The sequence below is a fragment of the Lonchura striata genome, chromosome 5, assembly GCF_050655825.1.
Source record: "Lonchura striata isolate lonStrDom1 chromosome 5, ASM5065582v1, whole genome shotgun sequence".
In the NCBI taxonomy this organism is placed as follows: domain Eukaryota; kingdom Metazoa; phylum Chordata; class Aves; order Passeriformes; family Estrildidae; genus Lonchura; species Lonchura striata.
Genome location: NC_140707.1, coordinates 38,297,825 through 38,325,405, shown reverse-complemented (window position 1 = coordinate 38,325,405; position 27,581 = coordinate 38,297,825). Strand labels below are relative to the sequence as shown.

At 37.5% G+C, this 27,581-nt stretch overlaps 1 protein-coding gene across 46 annotated transcripts in view; it reads right to left on the bottom strand.

Annotated features, from left to right (window-relative positions):
* NUMB (NUMB endocytic adaptor protein) overlaps positions 1 to 27,581 on the bottom strand; it is a 96,584-nt gene that overhangs the window by 9,787 nt on the left and 59,216 nt on the right. For 15 of the 46 annotated variants that reach the window (XM_085581927.1, XM_085581929.1, XM_085581925.1 and 12 more), the window contains 5 exons: positions 24,694 to 24,837; positions 12,773 to 12,847; positions 7,538 to 7,615; positions 2,096 to 2,170; positions 201 to 341 (listed from right to left, as the gene is read on the bottom strand). In XM_085581927.1, the coding sequence (XP_085438053.1) occupies positions 201 to 341; positions 2,096 to 2,170; positions 7,538 to 7,615; positions 12,773 to 12,847; positions 24,694 to 24,819 (495 nt within the window). In that variant the 5' untranslated portion in view covers positions 24,820 to 24,837. Of the gene's footprint in view, positions 1 to 200; positions 342 to 2,095; positions 2,171 to 7,537; positions 7,616 to 12,772; positions 12,848 to 20,519; positions 24,656 to 24,693; positions 24,838 to 27,581 lie in introns of those variants that run through there. The other 31 variants (XM_085581946.1, XM_085581948.1, XM_085581936.1 and 28 more) reach the window with 8 other exon arrangements.

The following is a 27,581-nucleotide window of genomic DNA, read 5'->3' as shown; positions in this document are numbered from 1 at the left end:
GCAGCATTTCTCTCCATAAGACAGCACGACAGAGGGATGGCAAATATTTCAGATACAGGGAATTAGAATTAAAATAATTTACAAGGACTACATAATATCTCAGCTGGAGTCAAAACATACTGCACTATTCCAGGTACTCAAATTTTCTGTCCTTCTAGCTAAGAGCTGGGAGAGCTGGCCACACACCATGTTCAACTTACCGTGTCCTTCACAGCCATAAAGCAGTGGCAGATCCAGCGTCTCGTTGTGCCATCTCGGCAGATGTAGGAGAACGCCCGGTCAAAGTTCCTGTCTGGTGCGCAGAAAGAAACCTTCTCTATTGTCTGATCAACTATAAGATCCTAGAGGGAAAAAATCCCCCCCACAATAAAAGAAATGTGAGGAAATATGGCCAAACACTTGAACTCAAGTCACTGTCCATCTTTGGGAGAGGTGTGCTAAGGCACTGCTTAAGAATTTAGGGAGCCAGTGTATTCCTATAAGCTCTCCTCTAGACTGTGGAGGCACACATGTATATTATTTTATTTTTACAGCAGCTCCATAGTCTTGCAACCAGAAAGTCTTCACTGGTTAAATCACAACACAAACTTAGGGGAGAGGTCTGCAAGAGTGAAAAGGTCTTGCAGCTGCTACACAAAGAGCGAAACTCATCTCCCAGTCAGCTAAGCAGGGATGCAAGAGAAAAACACCAGCAGCACTGTAGCACTAAATGCTCCCTATTTAATCCCACAGATGGGAGAAGCGTTTCTAAAAAGGAGATAACATAGTTAAAAATTATGCCATCCTCATTAAAAATTAGTTTTTAATATTTTTTTCCAAATTATTTCATTTGGTTGGTAACTAGTACTTGGCACCTCTGCTGATGTATTCAACCACCAGGAGGCAACAGTTTATTTTCTTTTTAAATCTTATACTTTTAATTACCTCCAGAGTCTGCACAATTGATTAAAAATCAATTTGAAAATATTACATATATGCAGCAACATTTCTAAAAATAATACATGTATTATTACTTCTACATGAGGCAATCAGTAGACTGAATTTATTCACATCAGTATGTTTGTATTAGAAAGTGAATTCTTGAGAGACAGCAGCTTTAGCTCTGAAGAGCCATACCACTGCAGCAGCCGTGGAGAAGTTTAACCACAAGCAGATATTTGATAGGCAGTTGCAATCCAGAGGGATATGAATTAGCTCTGCCTGTCAGTGTTGGCTTGGAGAAATCATCTTTTAGGCTGACAAAAATAAGTGTCTATTGATACAAACATATACTATTTCAGACTGACAAGAGTTAAAACTGTTCTCATAGCATGCCATCTTTTTAAAATACCAGTGCACTTGTAAGCTTAAAGCTCTTATTTCTAATTGCCTACATCTACATAAAACCAAGAATCATTTGCTCTTACTTGGACACATCTGCCCTGGTGGTACACCACATGCTAATTCATAATAAAAAATAGTAATTTCACAATAAAAATGTAAAACAATATAGAATTATGCCACAAATATATTAGTTTTCCACTTCAGACCAACATCATATATATTAAAGATCATTAAATTTGATATATGCAGTTACTATTTAGTTTGAGTCTGAAGCTACAATCTCTCAATTAAATTTACTCTCTTCATTTCATTTTTGGAAGCTGTTGTTCATTCAGATCCATTCTAGGATTTGGATGCACTGAAAATTATATTGATTAATGTATATATGAGAGTTTGCCTATGCATTATTATTATTGCAGCCTTTTGCAGTGGTGCAGAATGAAGTCCAGGGACTCTTCAAGTTCACTGCCAACAGAACATAGCAGGAAAACCAATGCTTGTTGCAGTAAATTCAACAAAAAAGTATTCCAAGCTTGTGCTACACCTGGCACATTTTACAAAATGTGGCTTGAGAGCAGTGTGGAATTAACTGGGAAAAAAATTAGAAGGTGTACGTATGTTTGCAAAACAAGAAATTATTAAACTAAACTACACATTTCAGTCTTCCTTTCAAATGCCAACATTTGCAGTCACAAATATTGCTGTCTATTTAAGGAAAGAGCACATACATTATTATAGAGAGATTTAAAACTTTTGCCCAGAGAAATCTAACCTTTGTTTTCTCATCTACAACTCTGAGTCCATCCGCTGAAACCCACAGGACTGCTTTGACGGCTTTCTTCCCAGACTTTCAAGAAAAGAAAAAAAAAAAGGGAAAGAAAAGAAAAGAAAACAGTTTTATGCCAACAGCCAATTGCCTCCCGCTTCCCCTCTCCAAGAACTATAACATTAAGTGTAGATGAAGTCCATGGTCAGTAGGGTGCCCAAAGCTCAATCCAAGTTGCAAAACATTAAGAGAACCAAGCCAAAGCCAGTATTTCAGAAACAGCACGTCGTGGGGATGGGGAGAGGGCACAGGACAGGTGAGGCAGAAAGGTGTACATCCACTGACAGTAAAGAATTCAAGACTGACCAAGTGGGTGAAGAATTCCACTAGAGTCAGAAGACACTCATTCATAAGGAGTTACACCACAGGTAGCTTCTTCAGCACAAGTTTAAATATAGGAAAATTCTTACCTGATATTTCCACCAGCCCTACTCTCTGCCCTAATAGTCCCGTGGCAGAATCATGGCATCACCTTAAACCAGTGTTAAAAGCACCCCAAAATCATCAGTTACTGTGTAGCTGTTTAAGCTCATAAGCTTAATGCTAAGATCAATCACCCAAATATGTTTCACTAATTTACTAAGACCTAAAAGTCCTATCTGGGGAGAGAGGTAAGAATCTTTGGTGTGCATCTGGAAAAAGCAGTGGTGTGTGGCAGGCGGGTGCAGCGGAGAGTGCTCTGGCTTCTACCCAGAACCTGACTGTGGGAACTTTCAGCTGCCACAAGCTGAGGCTAAGTAAAAGTGGGAAATACAGGAAGGATTCAGGAGCCATTTAAACTACAGATTCTTTCCAGGCTGCTTATTTTTCAAGGGAAAGATATAGAAAACAGTACAAACACAATATTCTTCTGAAGTTAATTCATTGAAAAGAAAATAGGTCAATGCAATATTACTGGTTGTTACAGAGAACTACTGCTAGCAAACTCATACAGTTTTTTTCTAGTATGCCACTTTATTTCACAATCCCCCTACTTTAGCCAGTTATTAAAATATTCTCTTCATGCGTTTTGAAGCACTGGGTTTCCACAGTTTGTGGCTGCTAATGGCACCCACTAAAAACCACTGCAGGGAGTGAAGAAAGCAACAAGGGGGGAAAAAAAAAGATGAAGGGGTTTCAGCTAGTGGCTTCAAACTAGAATTGCAACTATAATTTTTTTAATAGTTTATTGCAGATGTGTATACTTTATATTCTTACAGCAAGTAATGGAACAAGAATACACTCTGGCATAAGCTACTGCATGTTCCAAGTCTGCAATACCAATTTTAACACTGTAAGAATGAAATATCTTGGAGTGAAAACTCTCCAATTATATCACATTGGTTTCATTCTCAGAGAAAGCAGCAAGTGTGAAACAAAAAGGTGCTGGCAGAATTTCTGTTTGTTTTTTTTGGGAGGAACTATCTGTCCCAATTTCGAAAGCAGCAATGACATCCTGAGCATTTTCAAAAAGCTTGGTAAGAACAGAGAATGGCAGTGACTTGCACAGAAGAGCATTTAAAGAAAAAAAAAAAAAAAGAGAGAAAATAAGCACAGCATGAAAGCAAGCTACAGAGAAGTGCTTGCAGAAGCAAGTTTCTAAATGACCATCCAGCTTGTTGGATACCCCAGAGAATGTTTAATTTAGATTCCAGAATGCCTAATGGAAAGAGTGCAATTCAAAACAGAAGAAACACTTTAAATTTACCATCATAAGTGTTAGAAAATATTGTAGCATATAAAAGTAGCTTCTAATATTTTGTTTTAAAAGGCAGTATCAATACCCACAAATATAGCCTGTATTTTCAATGCTCAGCTAGCTTCCACAGCCTGAAGGTCCCTATTAAACCCTATTAAAGGTCTGTCTCCTTGAACTGTTTTTAAAAGAGTATCTGTTGTTTATAAGCCATAAGTCTTAAAAATCTTTATTTCAAGCAAATGCAAACAATGAAGAAAAGATAATGCCTGCAGGTAAGTTTTTTGTTTAGAGTGCCATCATTAGATTAAGAGATACACATCTTTCCCCAGCAAACAATAAAAACCTTGTCCATACAGAAACTGTGGACAGTTCTTGGAGTTTGTATTAAAGCCAAGTTTAACTGAGCTGGGTACTTCATAAAGCAATGCTGATCTTCACCAGAGCTACTCCTCACTTGCTATTTTATCAAATGAGGATTTAGAAATAGTTAACACATGAACTTAATGTTTCTCAAAATAAAATGAGAAGGCTAAAGAGCTTCCCACTGAAACATTAGGTTCCACATGCAAGACAACCAAAGATTTTGCTACACTAAAAGAAAGAGAAAACTCATTTTAATCTCCCAATTCCTTCTTCTATATTTATGGTGGATGCAGTGGTTTGAAAGGGCTTATCCTTACAGTCTATACCCCAAACCCACTGCTACTACTGCTGGACAATGAATGATTTTTACATTTTCTGAATTCTCAGCTTATCTGTGCCTACCAGTGATGTATAAAGGAACACACTCCTCCAATTCAGTTCCCATTGGACGTACCAATCAAAGTACTACTTCATTCTGGGAGGGATATTGCCAAGTAAATTGTGATTACAGAGTAGATAGGAGCATTGGCACCATTGGCACATTCTGGACAAAGATCAGACCAACTGCAAGATACTGCATGGGAGGTGAACTCCAACACAGGACCTCAGCCTGTGTAACAAATGCTGGGAGGTACAGGCAACTCCAAACAGAGCTATTTAAAGCAAGTGGCCAATATCCACTGGAACAGGATGCTCTGAAATGTTCCTACCAAGGGACTCCTCTAGACATCCAGACCTGTAGCTTGTTTTTATATTCTAGAGCTTTTAGATGACAGCACTGCCTGAGGACAGCCACATGTGGCATTGACTCCAGGAGCCTGATTTGTCAGTGCTGAGTCAGCACTGATAGAACCTCAGGGCTCAGCCCTTCTGGGAGGTCAGTAATCTCCTCCAGCATGAGATTCATTATCTGCACTCATTTCAGAGTCCACAGACATCTCCAGGAGGGCAGGTGGGCATTTATCCTAGCACACAATGAGGCTGGAGGACAAGGCAGGTCCATGGCAGGCTGGGCACGACAGAAACCCCACTGACAAACTGGCCGTGCCCTGGAGATGGGCATCAACCAAGAAAAAAGTAGATGCTTTGATACCTTCTTCTATTGTAAGGTGGTATTAAAGATGCCAGAAATTGCCCAATAATGCATTTTTTAAACACTGTAACTTTGTAGTTTTTCTGCCCATTATATTTTATCCTATCCTGGGACTTGGACATGGCTCTAAGATACACCTGAAACATATATATTTCTTCATATATATACACCTGAGGTATATATAGGAAGAAAAATTTTCATTTGAGACTCTGTATAAAACACTGTGTGATGAGAAATACACACACACATGGAGGGAAAGCACAACAAAGGTCACCAAATCTGTACTACTACTCCTCATTACAACAGAAAGGTTTTAGTTTTAAAAGGAGCTGCCTTCAAAGGCTGCTTATTTTATAAACACAAAAGCCTATCCTGGAGTTATCAACAGACATCTCATTTTTATTTCAAGTTTAAAAAAAGCATTTTCAATACTAACCACTTGAACATTTCCAGAAACAAATCCATCGTATTTACCTTTTACAAGGAGAAACATATGGACAGTGAAAGTGGCAGACATGTCTAGACTGACTTTCTGAAAGCTGTTGGTGTGTTTTAAATAGCTTGGCAATTTGGAATATTATATTAATCCAAATGCAAGGCATTTGAGAAGAAATTATAGATGAGACAGCCAAAGGATATTAGAGTTATTAGTATTTCTCAATTATTAATAAGAGAACAGCTGTCCCTTTTTCTGCAGATTTCCCTAGATGTGGGCTCCTGTTGTAGGCTGAAGCTGTAATAAAGGTACTGCCACACTGCTGCTGTGGGGATATCTAAACACTATAGATTTAAGTGGTTTCAGTGCTAATTAATGAAATTCACAGGCTGAAGTAGAAGTAGGTCCTTCTTTGTCAAAATATTATAATACAGGAGAAAGGAAATCTAAAATGCTGTGGTAAAGTACCAGTCTTCATTAAATGCCAACCAAGATGTAATAGGGAAGATAGCATATTTAATAATTTAAAAAGCCAAAGAAAGGTTTTTACCTAAGTGCTATGCAAATACCTTTCCTTTCACATCTTTGCTTTCTTATGTAGCCTAATGTAAGTTAGTACCAACAAGCAGAGAAAAAACGAACATATTTAATCAGGCTGAGGTGGGGGTTTTCTGTTTGTTTCCAATTTAGCACTTTGGGTTTGGTCCTTCTAGATTCCAGCTCTAGGATTTGATTTGCACACAGGACTGTTCCCATTAATCTCACTGATCTGCCATCTTCTATATTTTAGCCCCTCACCACCACCACTGTGCTTTAGATGTGTGCTCTCCTTGATGATAGGAAGAAACCAGAACTGGAGAAACAGATGTTCCTGTGTGACACCTATCATTATCTGAGTGAATGGTGAAAAAGGATCAGCTGAAAAAAACCTTACTTATTCCCCAAGTAAAGCCCAAACCAATTCATGACTAGAGAATCATCTGCTTCAAAAGACTTCAGCATTTATGAACATTACAAACCTGTTTGTTTCTATTTAAGCAAAGTTTCATTTTACAATAAGATAATTCAGAAACCATTATCTTAGATTAACTCCATATAAAAGCTGGATTAAAAGGTTTTACAGGAATTTTAAACACAGAGGTAGGAAACAGATGAGAGGTAAAAGAGAGCATGATCTTTCTGCCTTGCAGAAATGCAGGCAGTGGGAACAAAACCACCCAGCCACCAGTGCAGCACATTCTGAATAAGGACAGGGTTGCTTCCCTTCATCTAAGACACTGTCCTTGTGAAAACAAGAGCAACGATAGAAACTGGAGATTGAGCTGAAATTAGGAAAGCATAGTAGGTAAATGCCTGATCTCATCTTCATATATCTTTGAATTGGGACTGTGCTCGAAAAAGGAAGGTTTAAGAGATGGCACACTCCTTTTTGCCAGTGCTAACATTTGGGGATTAACCCATGCTGCCAGATAGCTGGGCATGAAGCACTTACACAGCACAGACTTCAACTGTTCTGTAGGTATTTGCCTCAGTGATGCAGGTTGGCACAAGTTTAAGGGTTAAAAAAGATTATTTTTTGTTTCAGGAACACCAAATCACTTCAGAACACTGGATTTCTGATACAGTCCACAGATATTTAAGTTTCTGTTTCGGATTACTTTTGAAACCACATTCTTTGATCAAAATATTTCCAAGCCTGTTTTAGAAGCAAATATTCTGAAATGGATTAAGGCACTCACAACACCCTGATTTTATGGCAGTGCTATACCAGGGATGTAACTCCTTATAGTGCAAGCACAAACAAGGCATTAAACTTACTTTTCCAAAGAAGCCTTTGAAGAACTTCCTTTCCTGGAGGAACAGGGGGGACAAGTCGAGCGCTATTACTGTAGGTAGCTAAAATGTCCCAGGGTTTTCAAACCAACAAGCACACACAAGAATAGGGTTTGGAGGGAAAGGAAGGGGTTTTTAGAGTTATCCATGAGAAGGTGCGACAGGCAAATGTGAAAATAATCCTATGAAAATGCAGATCAAAGGGCACACACACAATTCTAACAAGCTACTGCCCTGAAATTGGTGAAAAGAAGAAAACCTCAGCCCCAATTTCATGCAAAGTGGTTACTTTATTTTCACTCTTTCTTGTTTAGTCCCTTTTGGTTAGATTATAAACCAAACTTGGCAGCAGACATGTTGGTTAAACAAGTAAAATACTGCACAGGCTCTTGTGAAATGCAAAGTTCTAACTCCAGAATTGCAATCTAATTTGCTCTGTATTGATCACTCTTTCTTAAAACTACTGTTCTATATGTTGGAGAAGCATGTATGGCTCATATAAAGCAGGGGTAAGTACTGCTGCATTTTATTCCATTTGCTTGTTGCTCTGGCTTACATACTACTACTATGCTTCACATCTTACACAGTCTTCTCTGAAGAGCAAGGAATTTCATCATAACCTTGTGGTAAAATTCAAATAAAAATGAGACCTCTTTCTCCTTCTCTAAAGCTTTCCAAGGCTTTATGCAATATTTATACAAATACTAGTTATTCATTCTACAACTCTGAATTGATAGGTTGAGCAGCCTGTAAAATCAGCTCAGGCAGGCAGAGACAGTTAGGCAAGTGCAAAGATACCAAAGGCTGAACTACAATTTCCTACATTTCTTCAGGAAAGCAATTATACTGATTGCCCAATCCACATTAAGAAAAAGCCAGCACACGATTTTAGGCATATTTGCATGCAGTTTAGTTTACTAGCTTTATTTTGTTACCAGACTGTGAAAAGTAAATTACATGAGGGGACACTTGACCAGGCCTGGTGCTCTGCGAGCACAGCCACATGCTGCTCCGCGTGTGAGGGAAGCTGACGTAAAGCACAGAGCTGTTCCTGCTGTCTTTCCAAATTACTTCACTTGTAAGAAAGCTTTGGTAGTAATGAGGAGGAGGTGGAGAATTGCAGAAGAGACAGGGAGCATCTCTGTGACAGCCCCTGACCTCACATTTACACTGTGCAATTCCAACCTGTTCATCACTGATACTACTATATTAAAGCATTGCCACAAATATCCTGAAGCAGTGTCTGAAGAACTGATTGAAAAACAAGGTTATATTTAAATCAAAGCTATGGTTCTGATGCAAGGCAACAAAAGCCAAGAAAACACCAACTTAAGGAGGCAGTGTCCATCTTAACTTTGGATTCCCTAGCCCTACTGCTGTGTCCCTCTCTGCCCCCATGTCCTTCCACAGAATGCTTTACCAAGTATCTGTAACATATTTACATCAACTCAGACACTGTATAAAGACCATCTCCAAGCTCGGTCAGCTGAAAAGGTTAAGCACTTTTGGAGGCAGGAACAGTTATGTATTTGGACAGGATATTCTGAACACTGGGAGGGGAACTAATGGATTAATCACAATGTAGTGTACATAATGAGAAGGGGTTGGGTGCTGCTGCCAAGTTGAGCGATGACTATTGCATTGCACTGAATAACAGCTTTTTAAAGACAGCAAAAGCTAAAGAGATTCACCAGAAGCTACCTCATTTTTAGGTGATGGTTAATTTTGCTCTCAGAAAAAAGCTTGTTAAACAAGATTATTTTTTTTAAATAAACTAGACAAGGTTAATGGAAAAAGGCATCATGCAAAATGGATTTTAAGCAACACTAAGTTAATGTAGTTTAGAGATAACTAATGCATTTTTTAAAAATACTATGTCTCTTTACCTGCTAAAATAAGAACATATATTAAAACAAATGCATAATTTAAAACAAAAAGTAGCAAGTTAGAAACCAATACTACAAGCTAAAGCTGATTTAAAATCAAAATATGACATGAGAGAGTACACTTTTGTCTTTATATGATGTTCCCACACCTGAGTCAAATACACTTAATAAGACCCTTAAAGTTACTTTCCAGTTGACACTAAATATTTTAAATTCAGTGAAATGCTTCTGAAGAAACTATTCAGAGCGTCATGTCCATCTACATGAATCTTATCAAATAGTAAATGTATACAAAGCTAGCAATATATACTCTACTAAAGGAATAATGTAAGTGACACTGGTAATACTTCACTAAGGAAAAATGCAAGTTCTGTTGATAATATAAACCCATGTTAATAATAAACTAATAGCTAAATATGAAGGGTTTTGATCTATTTATGAGACTGTGAGGCCATTTCATCAGACAGAAAATTACAATATTGTTGGTGTGCAGTTTCAGAACTATAAAACTGTAACAGAGTACAGTGTGGATGAGGGATTCTTGAGCTAAATGTGGCTTCTTGTACTCAGCTGTCAATTAAGCAACATCTGAATAAAATGCTCACCATCATTGTTTGCAAGTTCTGCAAGATGCAGCGCTCAAAAACACTTATACCCATTAAAGGAGCAGGTAATAAAAAATCCCTTAAAGGTTATTTCCCACAATAAAGAGACAGAGATATTTGTTTGCATCTTTCCTTTCAAAAAGCAAAGCAGTAATTAAGCTATTCCTAAAGTCAAGACTAACACTGTTCTATATTCTTCTCAGCAAATCCTATAAAATCTTTTAAAACCCAGTAGTCAGTCCTATAAAACAACAGTCTTCAGTTCCCCAAATGAATTGCCAACTGTTGTACAGCAAGAATTAAGAGGAGAAAATATATCTATTAGAATAAGAAAAGACAGAACTTAATTTTTGGAAGCTACAGGATACAAATATTTCAACAATTCTAGTTTTTATTGACTGGGTTTATAAAACCTACACTTTACATGCAGAGAATGAAGTTTAAAATAGCCCACATACACTTCAATGTCATTTAACCACATTAAAAGTGAAGTCCAATTTCCCTTAAGCTAGTCTTTCAGTTTGAGCACTGCAGATCAAACTTGTAATCTTTTCAAAACCAAGAGAAAGTCCATCAAAATAACTAATATGAAAGCAAGGAGAACGAATTGTTTTCTCATCACATTCCTCACATGCTGAGATATCACTCAGTGTTTGGCTTCTGCTAAATTAAGAGTGTCTTGTACAGAACAGAGCTTCCAGTAATGGTGATGTCCTAAAGAAATGCCTCTGGTTTAAAAACCATATACTGGGTTTTAAGCAAGCCTTGCCCTGAGAGGCAGGGCTTGAATTGTAATAAGCAGCTCCAAATGGACCTTGCATCTGATAGAGTCTAGCAACTAAAGCACACAAAGTAATTTCAATAATCTGAATCTTCCTCTTGGGGCACAAAGAGAATTTCACCTCCACTTCTCAACTTCCAACACTGACGAAAGAGACAAATAGCAATTTTAAGAGATGCACACTTGTATTTGGTGTACACATAGACATAAAACCGCAGAAGAAATCAAAACTATCTGAAGAAAAATGTAAATTTAAGAGAATGGGTAAATTCATGCCATCCACAATTCGGAATAATGACATAACATGGATTAAGAAAATCTAACTACTTACTTTCAGAAAATGCTGACTAACTGTAAAGGTTAGATATCCAAGTCTGATTTTTGAATCAGTAATTCATGTGATGAAAAATCCCAACCCTAGAAATCCAGATTCCAGAAGAAGCTGGGTGCTATGCTTGTACTATGTCTCATTAATTATAAGCTTAGCTACACTTAGCTGGCTCCTGGACTTGTAAGATTTTTATAAACTAGAGAACAGCTACTCCACAGAACAGCTCCCCAGGGAAGAGAATGAAACAAGTTGCACAAAGTAGATACTGCAGTACTATTTGGTGTGCTAACAGAAAGTATTCTGAGAAAATCAGAAAAAAATCAGAGCCAAAAACGGATGCAATTGATTATGTGGTCAGTATGTGCACTTTTAGGTATGTAAACTAAATCCACAGAACAAAGAAACTCATTTATATTTTGTGTGGCCCTTTTTAATAAAAATCAATCACTAATCACTGCAGACTGAATGGGAACAGATGGGATGCAGCTTTAATGGGTTACTATATATTAGCTGAGAAAGAAAAGAATGAAAAGACTTGATTTTAATCAGAGCATTAAACCAATTCACAAACTTTACAGCACAACAGAAGGCAGAAAAGATAACCTATAATCCTCTGCTGTGTGCTAGGAAGAAGGGAAAAACAGGTTTAGACGGAAACCATTTGAGCTCTCAGACTTGGTGAGGAAAGGGATGTCCAGTAGCACTTATTTTAAACCAGCAGAAGTGCAGTAGAAGGGTTTGATGGATTTTGTTGAGCTGCAAGGATACAAGGGTTTCTTCCACTGAATGCATACTGAAGAATGTATGTAGATAGAACATACAAGAGAAGTGATGACAAGGACTGCAGTTCTCTATCTCTATTAAAAATTCCATTTTTTTCATGTCCTTTTTCCTGTTCTTTTCAATGATGCCAAAGCCTCAGTTCCTTGACAGACTGCCTTTCTGGAGTTTGCTATTTCCACAGGGTTTTGTGGTATTATTACTGCAGGAAAGAGATGACAAGACCTCTTCAAATGAGCCACAGAAATACAAAGAGCTTTGAACGAGTGCCATTTACAGGAGCAAACGTTCACAGAAGCCAAACTAAGAGCAGCCCATTTCATGACATGTCAGAATTAGGCAGCCTTCAGGCCACTTTGAGCAGATGCAAGCCAGATTATTTCATGCACGACTACAATGCTGCAGTGCATTAGAAAAAAAAGCATCCTAAAACAAGTAATATTTTGTATAATAATGGTGAATTAAGTCACTATTAAAGTGGCAGGCAACAGAGGGAAAGAGAGAGAGGGGGAGAAGAAAAGAGAGAGAGGGAGAAGCTGTTAAAAAACAACGGTTGAAGTCCCATGTGGGTACCAACTTAGCCTAAAAGGTCACAGAGAATTTTTACACATTTGTTTTGCAAATAGTTTCTGCAAGTAGAAAGAACAGTTGTAACTCTCCCTCTCATCTTCAGATTAGCACGTCCCCCCAAGAGCAGCATTGCTCTCAAACTGGCCAACTGTTCTCCTAACATGGGTCAAAAGTTCAGTCTTTGGCTGGAGCACCGCTCTGAACAGACCTTTTCCAGTAATGCTTACAGCCCCAAAGCCAACGTTTTCATTAAACAAATATACATACAGATTTCAGCCTCTTCACAGCATCTTCACAGATATGCATTCCTCTGGATTCATCCACTTCAACGTGTCCCAAGTACTGCCGAAAGAGTATGGGGAGAAAAGGTTAATAGTAGCTCCTTAAACACCTGGGGTTTTAATGAATGAGCTCTGAATTCATCTCAGTGCAGCTGATGCAATAGATATTACCAACATTTTGCCAGCCTTCTTTTAAACGTGCATTTGGGGATTTGATGTGTATATCTATGGGGGCACCAGCATCAGCAGAAAAGCATAATACAACTAGAAATTTGGAGGAAAAGACAGACATTCCTTACTCAGGGGAAAATACATAATTGAAAGTATTGAAAGTATTGTGCTTTCCTGCTTATTCATCGTGAGCTTCAATCATTTTTTTATTAGTATATCATGAAAACCTTACATCAATATAGAGATGATGGTGAATAAATAATTTTTGAAATATTTGTGCAAATGTCCAAATATGAGAAATTTGCCCACCCCTTTTTTAAAACTGTAAACCAAAATTGTTTCTCTTCAATACAACAGGCTGTTATGTGGATACTGAGACATTCACCATTCTTACAAAGAGGTGTTAAAATAAACCAAACCTATTTTCCACAGATTCATCTTACCAAGCACTACTTAAAAACCCCCTAGCAAAACAACAGTGAATAGAAACACCAAGCTCCAAAGCTTTTAAATTTATAACCCAGAATACTATTAGTCTATAGAAAAATCAGTTGCAAGAAATATATGTCAAGAGTCTAGTGTTCAGGATACCATGGATAATTTTACACTCAAACTTTTAGTTTTAATTTTTCCAATTTCCCTGCCTTTCCCAATCATAGTTTGGTTTTTTTATATAGTGAAAGGAAGTGTTCTCTCAGAAAAAAATCAGATTCTTATTCCAAGTACTTAACCCTTGAAGAAAATCAGGGAAACTATCAAAACTTTGCTGAAGTTTTGTAGAAAGAGCTATAGGTGAAAGAAACTTTCCCCAATTTACTTGCCATTCTAAGAGTTGCATGCACTTCAGCATTTAGATTCTAGAGAGTGAATAAGTGGTTTTAAAATATGACAAGAATCAGTGTTTGAATCACTTAATGCAGTAGTAAACACAAGTTTAATAGCCTATTAAAAAGTTGCACTCTATAGCAGACTATTCTGTCATGAGTTATTTGAAAATCCTAGATTTTCTTTCATTAATTAGGATACTAGACTTGGACAAAAACCATTTCACTCACAGTACCATACTGAAGCACCCTCAGATTGAGAGATTCAACTATATGGGAAAAAAAAAAAAATCAAGATTGTTTCAAAGAATTAATAGAAATTGGAAAGTTGAGTTTTCTTCATGCAAAGCAAGATGCTCCAGAAGAGAAAGCTCTACATATCATTAAACTGCTGAGAGATTTACAATATCATAAGTGACAGAGAGCTTTAGTATTAAATCTCACTATGTGGCATTTTTTAAAACACAGTTAAATGTGGATTGAACAATTTGGGAAGAATTTAATTTAAATCAGCCCTCACAGCTGGAGAACAGCTTGAAAAATAAATTGCACTGAAATTAGAAGGTAAATAAAAGATCTGACTCTTTAGAGCATTTTCAAAATGAGCTCTGTGAGGCTGAAGCCTTATAATTGAATGCTGGAGCTGCCAAAACAGCAACTGTACTCCCTCAGTTGAGCTTGCTGAACACTTGCGCAAGATCTTCATTTCTCCAGAGCACGAAGCAGAACATTTTAATCCTAAAAATACAAACAGTAACAACTAAAGATGCAATTACTGTGTGTCTGGAAGTACATATGTACATCATCAACTACTCGGTTGTGCCATGACTTATCTGGGAGAAGTTCCAGATGCAGAAATTCTGTTGTATATTTGTTATGAGAAAGTTTTGGGTTTAGTAACTTCTCTTTAAGAAGAGAGTTATAGACAGGAACAAGCCAGAGGTTTGTACTGGACATTAAAAAAAAAATGTGTAAGGAATAAACCATCTAGGTTGCATGACCATTTGCATCATCTATCTAGAGGGCAACTTCCACATTTCCTGACCTATCTGCACATCTCATTTACTTCAGTGTATCCAGAATGTTTCCAACTGAAGATTCAAACCATTCAGACCCTGTACTTGGCAACCTGCCTATTGCTTGGAAAAGGAGAAAAGGACCAGAGTAAATACTGCCTCATGTCACACTGCAAAACAGACAACCATTCTCCCCTGTGTTGCCAAACCTCTATTCAAGTCCCATGTTCCAACTTTCAGCAATCAGTCATGCCACTGCTATTGGAGACAGCAAGTTTAGCTGCAGTTTTCAATACTGCTCCCACTCCTGTGAATGGAGACATTATTACACATATCAAGTGCATCTATCCACACCAAAGGGGTACAATCCACAGACCTCATGGAGCATCAATCAATCAGTTCTGAATTTTAAAATAAATTACACTGGCACACAATACTTCTTTATGATATAGAGGACAAAAGGTACTTTGTTTGCATTTACATGTTACACTTCTAGCTCTTCATACAAAGAGAAAAAAACCTTTTTTTGCCATTGCAGAAGCCAGTTCTGCAGAAGCCAAAAGCTCATCATTAGCACTGGTGTTGAACATCTTACAGCAATTTCACACTTATTCTTGCTTTGGTTTCTAATTTTTTTGGGATGGAATGGTAGTGTGTAAATTGTTTATACATGCCAACATACTTTTCTTTCTTGTAAAAATAAATTTTAATTCTATAACCGGAACGCTGTGATCCTATTCTTTTCATAGCCAAATGCCCCTTAAGCAGCAGGTCTCTTTCCAAGTCTTTAAGCTTCTTTCATCAGTCTGAGATTAGATATACACAGCTCCTGTATTTAACCAGTGCTACAATATTTATCTGGCTTTTAATGGATTGTAATCAAAGACAAAAATATTTCCTCAAGAAGACTGGCAAGAAACTGTCAAAACTGAAACATCTTCTAGTGTTCATATTTTAAACAGAAGTGCTAAATTGTAAATCTATCTCAATTTATCCTTAAATTTGAACTATTGGCTCAACTTACTAGTGCAGCAGCATTTTAGGAGTGACATTTCAAAATTTAATAAAGGAAATGCAGCTACTAGTTGAAAGTCAGAAAGGAAAGTTAAACAGTAAAAATCAGGACTTCAGAAAAATAAACTGTTGTTAAACTCTGTTGTTACATCGCTGGAAAAGGATTACATGGAAAACACTTTAAAGCAGATACCCAAATCCCATACTTCTATATACAATCTTTCAGCATCTTTGAAAGGAATTTCCCTTTTGAACTAAAAAAGAAACATACTGTTGAAGTGCCTGGGCAGCCACAGTCCTATATAAGTAAAACCTCATGAAAATCCATGACAGCACCTTATCACAAACTCACTCAAGGACTGGGACACGTAAGTAGTACAGTACACTACATAAGTAGCTGGGTACACAGAAATCCACATGAACTGCCTAAGCCATACTGTGGTGGATGATGACTTTGAGAACAGTAAGGAAAGGAGTACATCTGACATATTTGCAAAGAGCATTTTTTTGTCACAGGGACTGCTGCAGCTAGAATTCCTGGAGAAAACGAGTACTTTTCCATCAGGAAAATGCACATAGCAGGAATGCAGTATTAATATTGAATGCACTCCTACTTAATTTCCATAGCAACCAGTGAATGATAGTCATGACATCAGCAATTCTCAGACATAAGTTGTTCTGTTAAGAGATTTAATCGTTATACCAGAAATTACCCACCAGTGCTTTTACAGAAAGCTAAAATCCATGTAGGCCGAGTCCACATATAGAGTAACACAACATAAAAACTCTAATCCAAATAAAATACTTTCAGGAGCTGTTGGAGAAAAGTCCTTAAGGCAAACATCATTCAATAGAAGCACTGCTTGTATTAACATTTTTAGCAAAAAAGATGATGATATTATGGTACAGCAAATTAAACCAAAAAACTTTCCCTCTTCATCACTGATTTTTATGTTCTCTTTCACTGAAGGTGGTGTTTGGTACCAATCTTAAACCAAACATAAAGCAATCGACATAGCAACAAGTTTAACTGGCACAGAGCAAAACATCCTTAGAATTTGAAAAGTGCTTGAGAAAATTTATTATTTTTCAACATTTTAAAATTTTTCCAACTTCATCCAAAAACCAACTACTCAAGTTACCATGTCAAGTGTTTCTGGTGAAGTTTTGCTACTGTCTTCTCACAAATACATGCTATTGAAATTGCACCTACTAAAACTTCAAGGGCTGATAGGTCAGAAATAGAACACCATCTGTGTCCTAATGCAACCAATACTGCCCTGATCTTCTTTGTTTTCATTTCTCTTTCAAACACTTGGCTGACTCAGTTTTCAAAATTTCAAAGTTCAACAACAGCTGGCAAAAAGATCCTTCACCAGAGCTCCTTCAACCTGGACAACTCACTCAAGCCAGTTGTGTTTGTTCAAGTCAGGTTATATGCTTTTACAATCTCTCTTTGAAACAGACTCAGCTACACAAATAATTGAAGTTCCCTCTGTATCAGCAGATATGCAACATGCACTGTTTTATTTGCAGCAACAGATTAGGTTCTTTGGATTACATTTGGAAGTAGATGGACACAGGAAATGAGCTTACTTGAAGTCTTGGCCAAGGTGTCCTGTGCTGGGAAACAAGCTGCCATAAAGAGGACACCAGCATTTCTTGGTATTTTTCCTAGAGGCAATAACATTCCTCTTTCTTCCTCTGTGGAAGTTCTAGTGTGTTATTTGCAACAGTAAGACTGACTACTTGACATCTGCATGTGCAGATATGCTTCTAGAATTGCTATTGCTCAAGAATTAAAGCCTGAGCACCACAGGTTCAGAGTGCAATGCTGTCTTGCAAGTAGACATAAGCTTAAATCCAGAAATCCTGGATATGCCTTAAAGCTGAGCTACTTTTCCACTGACTACTAATATTTACATTCCAATGCTCAATATTTTATTTCTCTCCTCTCACACCTATGCTCCTGCTTTTTAAATTTATTAGTTTGTAATAAATGTTTGCTCAGACAAAGTTGTAGAAGCACAGACAACAGAAACTCTATGATTAAGCATCAACAAAGTTTAATTTTGCTTAGTCAGAGCTATAGGTTAGTTAGGATGCTATGCACATCACCAGAAATCAAAATGTCTCACCAACCTGTTAAATTACCCAAAACAGGAACTACGACTGCTAAATGTTTCTGAATAATGAGGATCAAAAGAATCTAAAGCAGTACCTGTACCAGTAGTTCTCCCTATTTTTTACATCACCCCCACCTAAGAGCCACACTGAACATTTCATGTATTGGCTCTCACATGACCTTTATCATTGCCAACAGAAAAAACATTGTGAGTCAGGAATATTAAGATGCAATAAAGAAGCTTAATACAGGATATACAAATGCTATATTCTTCATTTTCTTATAAATCCCTAAAATGAGGCAGAGAGGGAACTCAGAAGGTTATGTAGGACTGCACTTGCTTCAGGGCAGGATCTACTTCCACATCTACATCAGAGAAGTCAGCCTTCAAGTATTATGACATTTCTGTAACTGAACATCAAAAGGCTAGACCTTCTACCCTGTACTTTACATGTCTCACTGTAGAAAGGGATGTTATTCTGCTGAGTTGTTGTTGCTAATGCATATCCTACATTTCCCTTGATGCAGCTAAACATACTATTTTTTCTAGTCCTGTCACATCTTCACATATGTACTGTCAGACTTTTGTTTTCAATTGTATGCTCTGATGTGCAATTCCTATTTTCCCAGGAATTCAGCACTATCTAATAAATTTAAAACTTTATTTCAAAAAAGGAAAATAAAATATAAAGGATATATATATATATATATGTACATATATATGTATATATATATATGTATGTAAAGGAAAATCAAGTGTTGATAACATGAAGTTTTATACACATACTGCACAGGTACACACAGGTGTACCTTTTCTTCAACTCCTGCAAAAAATTCAGTTTCCATCTATGCCACTGGGGATCTCCTAATTTTAAAAAACAGAATTAAAATGTATAACCCAATGAGAACTTTTTGATTTCCAACACCTAAATTACATTTAAAATAAATATTTCTGCAAGGTGATCTCATATCTTTAAAACAATGTGAAATTTATAAAGCTATTTAAGAATTTCACCTTTGCCAAAGACAGGAGGTTTTTTAAACTCAGCAAGAAGCTTCATTTAAAACTTCTTGTTTGCAAAGCCATTCAAATAAAACTAAGGGTTGGACAGTAGGGTAAAAAGTTTAAAAATTAGGGATCACCTTACATTCCTTTTAGCCATGACAAAAATGCATAGGAATATATTGGAAGTAAGCTTCACACCTTCCATTATAATCACCATCTTTTATAATTAGCTGACTGCCAGCCTTTTGCCTGTGATGTTAAATGCTGCAGGATTTTTAAATGTACCATTGCTTGCTGAGGGTTAGCATTCAAAAGGAATGATTACTGCTCATTGCTAACATCAGTTCATGCCTTCAGAGGTAGAGATTTCCAGTGTTTAATGTGTAAGGCTGTACAACATTTCAGAAATCAGCAGATTTGTCACATTAACTTCTTAAAAATACTTAACATAGTTTCCAAAGACTATTCAAGTACCTCAGGCTTTCACAGTGAAAAATGTCACATGCTTAACTTAAAGGCACTTCAGCATCACACTGGTAAATTCTTTCACAGCTATTATTTCAAACTAGAAGTACATTTAAGACCTAAAACAAAAGCCACAGTCACCTGTGCTTGTACCAGTCTTTCTGACCTGGAGAAACAGAATGCAAGCTGTATTTATAAACTTATTAAGTATAAGAAGTGATTTTTAATATGAGATTTATAAATTTGACATGAAGCAGCAAAGTTCAATATGCAAATTCCAAAACTAAACGGGACACCTGGGGATCCAGGAGTGATGTGAGAACACAAAGCAGAGTGGTTGAAATGGCCTAGCTCCTACTGGTGGTGGTTTCAGCAGTGCCAGGTATGGCTCAACAACCTAAACACAGGAACCCCAGGGATGAGAACGGACATTCACAGGTCCCAATAAGGTTACTCTACAGGGCTTGTGCCAGATGTTCCCTTTCCTTCTGCCTCTTCTTCAACACAAAGCAATACAGTGTCTTCCAAACATCTCCCATCAAAGCAAAAGGAAACAATTCAAGAGGACTTGTTCTGAAAAGTCAATTATTTTATATACTAAAATAGAACAGTATCCATACAATTGTTATTTGTCAACTCTAACACAGAAATCAAATTCAGTGGAAAGGTTAACTCCAATGATACCAGGTACTCAGCAGTAAATCCTGGATGCCAGAGATAGAAATGTGGTTTGTTACTCTTACATATCAGCTTTTTCACCCACATCTTTAGTCTTCTAGGTCGAATTAAAAAACGCAAGTAAACATGCAAATGATATACAACAGTAGCCTTAGATGCCTTAAGGTCAAAAGAGACTGACCAACCAGAACATAGAAATGACAAAACAAAACTAAATTATTCAAGATACACACAACTGTTGCATCTTCTAGAACACCAGGTAGTAATCAGCTGTTAATATTCTGTTAATATCCTTTTGGTCAGAACCAGCAAGAATTTGCAAATGTTTTGTTTGTTTAGTTCTCTTAGGTAGAAGGAAATGACCTAATTTTTCTGATGTAAATTTCACAGGCCAGTTACACCAAAGAGCATTTGTGTGAATGAAAACCACTTACCCAGAGGGACACTCGAAAAGGCTTTTCACACAAAACAAGCCCTGGTGTCAAATATTTCAGTCATTATACCACAGAACAGCTGCATGTTTTCAGTGAGGTAGTGTCTGGAGCAAGAAAGCAAGTTTGAAAATGTGTACGTCAATGAACTTCATTTGTTGCAATTCTAATGTATAAAATTGTGCATAAATAAATTATAGCACTGATAAGCACAGCTGTAATGTCTGTTAGAATATTCAACTTCTAAATAATTTTAAATACCATCTCTTCATCTAACACCCCTATATACTGCATGTATCTGGTACTGTTTTTCTCTCAGAGGGAGGATTCACTATTGAAACACAGTATTTACCTTTCAATTTGTTAGGATGTGGGAAAGAATTTGTCCCTGAAAACAGATTTCTGCACAGACTGCAACAGATGTACCAGTGCCACATTCACTAATAGGGCAACTCTTGCTGAACACTTATAAAAGCTGCAAGGTATTATGACTCCACACCACCAAAGCTAGGAGAGCAACACCATTCGAGTTCCCAATGGAACTGCAAAAGTCTGCAAGTCACTTTTCTAAACACAAGTTTAACATCCTTTTCATACCTTTGCAGACAGACAGGACCTGTCTCTCCCTGGCTCTTTCAATCTAACTTTAGCAGATTCAAAGCAGTTTACGCAGAAGAACACTACAGGAAAGTCAGCAGCCATTGCACAGCCCTATCTTTGAGTGTCAGGTTACCACCTCAGGTGTGGTTAGATTTCCAACACAGAGAAGAACTATCTGTAATTACAGCTACACACACTAAGATGACAGAAAATATGATCAATACCTGGCTACCTGCAACAGAGCCCCACCAATTAGCAGAAAAACACAGACTGTTAACAAAAAGGAATGCTATTGATTAAAAGGAACAGTATTTATTTATGATTATCACCACCTCCAAATTTATGAACACATCACTGGAGGGAACCAACTGTGGATTAAATCTACTTCCCTGAATTTTAAAGCAACATGAAGGAACACAACAGGAATTTGTGACAAAGGGAAGACAATCCATAGATGTATCAGATTTGCTCAAAATCCAACTAAACACTTAGTGACTAATAATAAGGATCAGCTGTGGACATAGCACAGGAAGAGCTTCAAGAAACAGCCAACATAGAAAATCTTTTAGCAATATTAAATCTGTTTGCAGTGCAGCATCCTCCAAGCACAATGAATAAGCAGCTACTGGAGTCCCTGTCCAACACTAACAGAGTGAAGCCTGAAGGCAGGATGAAATCCTATTTGCAGCATGACTTTCAAAGTGCTTCCACATGCTCTGTAACGTCTAAAAAAGGATAAATCTGTGGTAGGACTCTAGAAACACCCAAGCTCTGGGTGAAATATAAATGCCCAAAGGCAAGAAGTTAAAAACCAAACCAATTTAAGAGATCTTTTTTAACAGGAGAAACCAAGAACAAATGTTCCTGTACATGTTTGCACTAGTCTCCTGTCTCTATCTCAAAAAATAAGTATATTAGTGATTTACCTATATAAAATAGTAAGCCTTAGAAGTAACCAAGCCCACAGTTTGGCTGCTACTGCACTAATCTCATGTATTTTACTTTCAAACAGAAAATCCTACAGACAGCTGCAGCAACATTTATTAAGAATTTTCAGATCTTCACTGAGTACAGATGAAGTCTTCACCATCCCTGAAAACAAGACCAGATTCTGGTCTTACTACTCAGTTATGCTTTGAACTCCAAAGAATTGCAGACGATTTTTAGAGAGCAGGCAAAGCAGATCATAAGAAGTAAGAATAGGCTAATACTGTGCACCCCCTCCTCAGCTCCTCCAACATACTCAAGTGTGGTTGGGCAGCTATACTACAGACAACGGACCACTTTGGAATTCCCACTGCAAAACTGAAAGAAAACTCAGGTATATTCACCATCTTTCATATTTGAATGTATTCCTATTCATTAACCATTCTTCCCAAAATATCTCACTTCATCCTGCTCCACTGAGGAGCATCAGGAAGAAAAGTCACCCCACCAGATATTTAAGGACACAGGAGACTGCATACTTTTCCTGGAATGTATGAATTCCCAAAAAATACCCAAGACAGGCGTAACAGGATACTCTCCTTCACTAGCACAAAGTTCTATTCTTTCTGTGAGCAAAATACAGTACCACCCACTAAAGCGATGACTCTGCATCTGGTTTATCTTGTTCCCTCACAATTGCATACTTCCTGTCTCTATCTATTCAACACCAGTTAACACCCACTCTGCATCTCAAGCCTTATAAAAATTTCCACTTTGTCCATATCCAGGCATACTATATTGGACAATAAATTCTAATTAAGTAAGATAAAATGCCTCTTAATATTAAATTATTCTGAATTTAAGTTTTCACCTACTTGCAAGTTCTTTGGATATTAATACTCTACCATTCTGACCAAATCGATAAATGTCCCTTACATTTACCTTAAAAGCACTTTTTTCCAAAGAACAAATTAAATTAATTCAGTGATTTCCAATTAAAAGCAGACTAATGAGTGCACATAAGTCCCATTTTGATGACAGGATGCAAAGACTCATCAATTTCTACGCCTTTTCAGCACGGAATAGGCCAAAACCTTTTTTGACTTTGGGTACATGTGCCCAGAATAGATGAATGCTTCATTTAAATACAGGAAGCACTTGTCATTAGAAGTGCAAGTCCTGACTGAGAGTTTAAAAAAAGTCAGTCTTTTAACAGTGTGGAGTGGTTCACACCCTTTGTGTTCAGTAAAGGATTGAAAAAGTCTGAATAAAACTAAATGCCAAGAAATTGAGCACTCTGCTTTTCAACCTGTGTAATGCCTAAGTTATGAAAAAATCATCATCCTCGAACTTACAGCTCTGTTCTCTCCTACACAGTGTTAAACCTTAATCTAAGTTTGAGCTTTCCCAGAGCAGTTACTTTCAAAGCTTTGGCAAAACACCATCTCTGTTCAGTACTGAATTACAGTTCCTTCCTCTTAGCAGAAAAATAACTCAGGACAAAAATATGCAAGCAGCCATGAACTAGAAATGTTCTATACACTTGAGTATATGTAAAAGCACAAAAGCAACTCTAGTAGGGAAAAGTAGGGCATTAACCTCATGTGCAAATTCTCATACTTACCACATACCTACCAATCCACAACTTCACAAAAACATGCAACAGTCAGTTTAAAGAATTCCTCCTAGCAACATCACAAGTTAAACTATCAGACAAAATCACTTTAAACATAATACAGAGAAAAACTAATGGAAGGCCCATAGGTGTCAGAAGCATAGAGTGTGTTCCTTGTACATTGATATTTAACCCATTAGCTTTCCTCAAGTGTCATCTCCTTCCAACCTATTGTAGCTCTACTATTAGTGTACCTTGAGGAAGAAAGGGGAGCACATCCAACAAGGCACCCTAAATTTTATGTTTACATTTATTCTGGTATTTATTAAGTATTAATAATAAATATTATTCTAAAGTATTAAATTATTGTTTCTTAAATAAAGGGGGGGGAGAATTGGACACAAAAAAGAAAACACTCATTTATAGTACTCTGATAATCTGGAATGAGTTACCAGAATTTTAAAAGGTAATTTTAATTTCATATGCATTAATAGTCTGTAATATACACACACAAGATTCTAGCACAGAGGCATTCTCAGAAGTCAGCAAGTGCTTCTAACCTCATGCACCGTTTGAAATCCCAGGTGTTACTTGAAAATATTTTCAATTATTGAGAGGGAAGAAGGATTGCTTTCCAAGCACAGCCCACCACTTATCTTACAAGTCAAACTGTAACCACAACTGCACTTTTAACAGAGAGAACTGAGTACCTTTTCATGCAATCCAAGGGGTCTATCATTTCTGATCTTCCAGAGAAATGAAGACAGATATTGTATTACTCATCTATCAAGCTACATTATTTATTTCAACTAGATAATAATGGTAGGATATCTCAGACTGGTTTTCCAAGGCATTTGTTACATGAGCCATCTGGTTTTAAGAAAAAAGCCACATCCTCTGCAATGAGAGCCAACTGTAAAATAGGTCAGTGTGTAATGAAGCATGTCTCGGGTCTATGCTTGCCAAAAAAACCCAAATAACAATTCATGGCAAGAGTACTTCATGGATATCCAAAAGAAAGACAGTAACTCTTACCTTAACAGGAAAGCTACACTTGCCAGTACGAACGCCTTCTTCATCAGTCTGCCACTGATGAGGCCTGCTGGCCTCTGGGACATAGACATCTTTCTTTCTCCTAAAGCTTTGCCGTAATTTGTTCATTTCTCAGATTTTCACGTCCTAGAAGAAGAAAAAAAGAATACTGCCAATAGGCACCAAACACACATTTAGCCACTTTGGGTCAACCACTATCATGAGAAATGATGCTGCGGAGAAGCACAGCTTTTGTAAAGATTAATAGAAGGGCCTGTGAGAGAAAAGTATTTTGGACACAGATTCAGAGAAAGATGGGTATTCACTTCAAAATGGAAAACACAAATCCACATTACTTGCTTAACATCTTTCCACAGCAACTGAAGCATTACACCCAGGAATAACTATTACTGGGGCATACAGTTATCTAAAATAGCTGAGAGGAAGCTCTGAAGAGTGATGCACATGAAATCCTGCCTTCCCAAATTTAAACACCTACCTAAAGCAACCAAGCAGGACACCAATAGCAAAACCTTCCAAGGCACTCAGGCAAGACCAGGATTCATAGCTGTAAAACTGCTCCTAAAATCAGGTGCTTGTGCTGTTCATTAAGTACAAGAGATAGGTTCATGCTTTTACTGAGGGAAACAGTCCAGCCCTTGCTTACTCTACTGGTAGAATTCTTGTAGCTAAATGAGAAATGCACTTCTTCAAAAGGGGAAGACAGTGCTGCAAATATACTTCGGAAGCCTAGAATTCAAAACTTCATATACACTATTCCTTTATGTATCAATTTCTATATACAATCCAACTTATGCTTTAGACTTGCTCACCTTTACTTAATTCAAACTATAGTTAGCCAAGAAGCTCTCAGAGAAATTACTACTCATAAAAAGACTTGATATTCACCTAAAGAAGTAAAATTACATGGGATACAAAGAGGGGAATATTGAAGACATACTGAAAGCCTTCTTAAGATTTGGTTGTCGTTCCTGAAACAGAAGCCTTCTCAGAACGATGACATCTCATTTTGATTGAAAAAAAAAGATGCTGCAGAATGCAAGGCAGCAAAATCTAATTGGATTACATATGCTTATTTCCCATTAAACTGAATAAACTACAGAATATCCTCAAGCAGCAGATAATTAAAGAAGTCAGTTCCCACTACATCTTCATAGCATGATACTGGCCAATTTCTCTACAATCTTCCATCTTTCCATCACCTATTAAAGAAATATTGTAAGATAAGTAATAATTCAAAGATATACCCACAGATAAAGAAAACACCAGTATATCACTAAGACTGGGTAATTTAAGTGTGGTGATGTTAATTAAGTGCAAATAAGCACTATAGTCACACGCACAAGTTCAGTGGCATTTGAATTCCATTATTCCTGGGTCTTGCAGCATTCTGGGTCCTTTCAGCATAGAAGATAACTCCTGAAGTATTTCTACACTAGAAAACAGCCACGCCAAAGACCATTTTTACAGCAAATACTGTGCTCAAAGTTGCTTGATGAGCATTTGAAAGCAACAAGGTGTGATACTCCAAGCAACCCAAATCCAAATGCAAATCAAGTGAAGGGCTGGGATGGATGCTGAAGGCTACAGGCAACTGTCCCTAGTAGGTACCTAGAACAGCCAGGAGGTCTAACAAGCAGTATAAAGTGCAGGGATGGGAAGTTGCTGAAGGGTTCTCAATCAATTATCTAGTTATAAAGAAGTGTTGACTTCATGCCTTCATAGCTACAAAATACTTGTCATAACTAGGAACATAAAATATTTTCTTGAATTTACTTTAGTGGATTTAGAGATTAGAACATATATGCAAAATAAAAAACATGTGCATTTCTTACCACTCAATAAGCTGAAGCAGCTCTGTTCTACTTTCAGCTGGGACAGAGTTAATTTTCTTCCCACTGTACCAGTAGCTGGTACAATACTGTATTTTGGATTTAGGCTGAGAAAAATGTTGATAACACATCAGTTTAGTTGTTGCTAAGGAGTGTTTACACTAAATCAAGGTCTTTTCTGCTTCTCACTCCACCCTACCGTTGAGCTGACTGCCGGGCACAAAAAAGTTCTGAATGGACACAGCTGGGAGAACTGAGCCCAAGTGACCACAGGCACATCCCACACATATGGCACCACACTCAACATGTAAAACTGGGGGAGGGAAGGAAAGATGGACAGAAGGACAGAAGGGAGGATGGAAGAAAAGGGGTACATTCAGATTGACAGTGTCCTCCCAAGTAACTGTTGTATGTGACAGACCCCTGCTCTCCTGGGGATGGCCAAACACCTGCCTGTCCATGGAAAGCATTAAATTAATTACTTGGTTTGCTTGCATGTGTGGCTTTTGTTTTACCTATCTTTATCTCAACCCATAAAGTATTCACTTTTGCTCTTCTGATTCTCTTGCTCATCTCACCGGGAAGAGTGAGCAAGTGGCTGGGTGGGGTTTAGTTGCCATCTGGGGTGAAACCGTAACACTCTTCTATAAACATTGTTTATTTTACAAGCTATAAGCCATTTTAAAATCTCTGAGTGTGCAAAGGCAATTCTCAAAGTTTTAAGAGGAGCTGCAAAGCTTCTATTCTCCATGAATGCTTAGAGAGGCATTACAGCAGTATTAGTTATGTATTTTGTTTTACAAAATGCAGACAGAAGACTGTGCATCCATCTGAAGGAATCAGAATTTCAGGGGAGGCTATTCAATCACCTCGGGCAGGTGAAACATACTGCAGCAAATCTCTGCACGGCATCTCATCAGGACAGACACACACTCTTGTCCCTGCTGCAGACTGGCAGTGCCAGAGCAAAACCACTGCTCCAGCTGCTTCAGTGTAAAGTGCAGAAATCTGGACAGCACACGGCTTACAGCCCAGCTG